The sequence below is a fragment of the Echinops telfairi genome, unplaced genomic scaffold, assembly GCF_000313985.2.
Source record: "Echinops telfairi isolate 266 unplaced genomic scaffold, ASM31398v2 ScPeMD7_18;HRSCAF=68, whole genome shotgun sequence".
Lineage (NCBI taxonomy): Eukaryota > Metazoa > Chordata > Mammalia > Afrosoricida > Tenrecidae > Echinops > Echinops telfairi.
Genome location: NW_022103915.1, coordinates 86,186,157 through 86,190,196, shown reverse-complemented (window position 1 = coordinate 86,190,196; position 4,040 = coordinate 86,186,157). Strand labels below are relative to the sequence as shown.

The following is a 4,040-nucleotide window of genomic DNA, read 5'->3' as shown; positions in this document are numbered from 1 at the left end:
ATATCCTTTCACCATACTTAGTCAATCTGTGCGCTGATCAAATAATCTGAGAAGCTGGCCTGTGTGAAGAAGAACGCTGCACCAGGTCATTAGCACCTGCAACGCGCTTGATGAAAGTGAAGAGGACTTGATGAAGATCAAAGACTACAGCTTTTAGTACGGACCACACCTCAACATAAAGGAAGCAAGATCCTCACAACTGGGCCAATGAACACCATGATGACAAATGGAAACGGGCTTTCTTACTACTTGGATCTAGACTCAATGCCCATGGACGCAGCAGTCAGGAAGTCAAAGGAAGCATTGCACTGGGCAAATCTGCTGCAAAAGAGCCTTTAAAGTGTGAACAAAGCAGAGACGGCTCTTTGAGGACTAAAGTGTGCCTGACCCCAGCCATGGTATTTTCAGTCACCTCATATGCATGTGAAAGTTGGATAACGAATAAGGAAGACTAAAAGAGAATTGATGCCTTACAATTATGGTGCTGCCAAAGAATATTGAATACACACCATGGACACACACTTTCAAACCTTACTCGTAGCCCCTGGGCCTCTGATAATTCTTTTTAGGGCCAGCTTCACCTCTTGGTTCCTCAGTGTGTAGATAAGGGGGTTGATAAAAGGAGTAATGGCTGTGGGGAATAGGGCAGCTGCCCCATCCAGGGGGCTGTTAGTCTCAGGCCTCAGGTAGATGAAGGCACAAGGTACGTAGTACACAGTGACAACAGTTACATGGGCTCCACAGGTTGAAAAGGCCCGGCGCCGCCCCTCTGCTGTACGGATTCTCAGGATAGCCCGGATAATCTGTACGTAGGACAGGAGGATCAGCGAGAAGCAACTGGCAACCACCACTCCAATATCCACAAAGGTCACCAGCTCATTGACGGTTATATCTGCACAGGCCAGTCTCAATACTGGAGGGATGTCACAGAAGAAGTAATCCACTTGGTTGGGCCCACAGTATGGCAGGCGAAAAGTTAGGATGGCTTGGAGAGCCCCATGGAAGGACCCTGCTACCCAAGCTCCAGCCACAAGCGAGGCACTAAGTTTAGCAGTCATGAGCACAGGGTAATGGAGGGGCCGGCATATTGCCAAGAACCTATCATAGGCCATCAGTGTGTAGAGAAAGCACTGGGTACTGCCCAAGAAGTGATAGAAGTAGAGTTGGGCCACACAACCACCAAATGGGATGGGCTTGATGTCTACAGTAAAGTTCATCATGAGGCGAGGGACAATGATGGAGGAGATGCCCATGTCAATGACGGAGAGAACACCAAGGAAGATGTACATGGGGCGGGCGTGGAGCTGTGAGTCTGTCCAGACAGTGATTAGAATAAGCAGGTTCCCCAGCTGAGTTAGGATATAGATGAGCAAAAAGAATACGAACAGAAACGTCCTTAGCCTGATTGGGTAAGGAATTCCAGTCAGGATGAACTCAGTCACCAGTGTGCTGTTGACTCTTTCCATTCCCCGGAGAGATTTTCCCTAGAGAATGAACCACACAGGAGTCAGCAAAAAGTAAGAAGGAGTTAGAGAAAATGATGGTGGAAGCTCCATATGGTATTTCTCTCTGAGAGGGAAAGATGACAAATAAGGGAAGCTATGTTTTACAGTAGAGATTGGAATGTTTTTTTGTAAATAAAATGTTGTTTTATTTTGTAGATAAAATGTTATTGAAACACAGCTAGGCTCATTCATTTATATGTGGTCTGGGACTAGTTTCGTGCTACTGTGGTCGACTTGAGTAATTGAGTTTGGTCAAGAAAGCTTAAAATATTTACTCTGATTCTTTACTGAAAAAGTTTGCTGACAAGTGTTCGCACCTAGAGCACTTTCCCCAAATGAGTTTTCGGGAAACATGCCATGTAATAAGGGACATTTGTTTCACTATTAAGTATCAGCACTTCAGAAAGGTCTAGAAACTATGGACCTATCTCTGCTAGAGCTAAAAATGGCCTTAACTGCTGCTCTCTATGCAGAAGGAAACGGGAAATTCCCATCCTCTTATGGTGCAGAGGAGTCCTGGTGGCAAAGTCTGGTAACCACTGGCTCAAGATCAGTGGTTCAAAACCACCAGTGGTTCTGAGAGTGAAATATGAGGCTATCTGCTCCTGTAAAGATTTACGGCCTCAGAACCCCCAGTCCAAATGGACTGATTCTACATTGACTTGATGGCAGTGCTTTGTGTGTGTATATGCAGACAGCGAGTGAGTGAGAGAATGAAAGAGAATTTTCATTAAACGACCAGTTATATGTGACAGTTGTTGATGATATACAAATTTACTCTTCAAGTTTCTTACAGTTCAGAAGAAAAGAAAGCCCATGAGACTCTAAGCCAGTGGTTCTCAACCTTCCTAATGCTGTGACCCTTTAATATAGTTCCTCATGTGGTGGTGACCCCCGACCATAAAATTATTTTAGTCGCTACTTCATCACTGTCATTTTGCTACTGTAATGAATCAGACGACCGCTGTGAAAGGGTCGTGACCCACAGGTTGAGAACCACTGCTCTAAATGAGGACTACCACCACCCTGCATTGTTATCGGTACCAGCACTATATGTGTGTATAATAACTTAGTCTTAGGACATGGTAAAAGAAGGGAGCAGAGGAAGAAAAGAGGGATGGGTATGGTGAACACTCAGAGATTACCGAAATGCTCTTAGCCTGACTGAAACAAGAATGGAAGAGGGGAAGTGGCTTTCAGAGTGGAAGTTATCTCAAGTTCTTAGTCCAACCCCTTGATTGACATTTCCCACTTGAGGAAAAGAATTGGGTTTAATGAGCTTTTTAAATTCCCTCTGCTGCTGTAATTCTCTAATTTCTAAATTATGGCTCGGGATGCGATGCCAATCAACTTGAAATGACTTAATTTTGCTTTGGTCTAGTTTACGTTCACTCCGAAGCAGAAGCATGACACAAACAAGGAATATCAGGAGCTCCTGGATTAGTGACAAAGAGCCCTGGTGGGTTACGCACTCCTGTGGGGAGGACCTTTCTGTCTTGACCCAGGGACAGCAAATAGCAGCGAAGAGGCAGTCTTTGTGAAGCAGGCAAAGCACCATGGCTGAAAAGGTTAACTGTGAGCGTTGTAATGGATATTGACCTTCCAGAACAGGTCCTTGGGGTTTGATTTCCTCACTGAGCCTCTGAGATGGGGAAATAAAATGCAGGACCCAATTCTGGTGAAGAGTGAACATTAAAGATCATCAAGTTGTACTCAATGATCTTGATATTAAACTCTTAATTTTAACCCACGGTATCCGTGCTTGATCAAAGTCTTGTCCCCCAGGTTTAAGTATTTCTGTTGCAGAAGTTCAATACAGAATAAATCTTGCCACCCCACGTTATGGTCTCCTCATCCAGAGAATGGATTTGCAGTTGTGATTTTTAGAAGATTTTAAGCCCAGAAAAATAGTGATAGTTGAATTTAGAAAACCTGACCAGGGAGTTTGCCCGGGTGCTCGAGGTGATAGACACTGGTCTCCTCTTGCCTCCCAACTTTAGGAAATGCAGAGGGTTTAAGTATTTATGCAAATTCCCTGAGACGTGCCTGACCATGCCCAGCAGCAGCCTTGACCTGAACAAGCTCCTGTGGTAACTCTGGTCGGGGGTCAAGGGATGCTGTAATCTTTTGGGGTCTCAGAGGTCTGATGTTGAACTCTGCAGATTTAGAAACCTGAAGTGGTTGGGACTCTCTAGAGGAATCAGGCTCTGGGAGATTAATTTACATTATTCAAATACCCGAGAGGATGATTTACGAACCGAACCAATTTGTTAGTTTACAGTGGGAGAGCTCTTTTCTGGGATTGAAATGGTGTGCCTACTACTCCGGGCACCTACTTACTATTTCCAAGATCCCTGGCTATAAAATAAAAAAATCAGATGACTATTTCTGAGTTTTGAATCAGAGCAAAGAGAATTTGATGGGCCATACATGATTTAAGTTACAAGGGGTCCCGATGAATTATACCTGGTAAATGACAGGGCATCTTTACAAGGGAAGACTTGAATTTCCCCTTCAGATACAATGCAGGCGTAC

At 44.5% G+C, this 4,040-nt stretch overlaps 1 protein-coding gene across 1 annotated transcript; it reads right to left on the bottom strand.

The window, feature by feature from the left end:
* Positions 1-524: 524 nt before the first annotated feature.
* LOC101657981 (olfactory receptor 10G3) lies at positions 525-1,466 on the bottom strand. The gene has a single exon (XM_004698457.1). The coding sequence runs from the start codon at positions 1,464-1,466 to the stop codon at positions 525-527; it is 942 nt and encodes a 313-aa protein (XP_004698514.1).
* Positions 1,467-4,040: the final 2,574 nt, after the last annotated feature.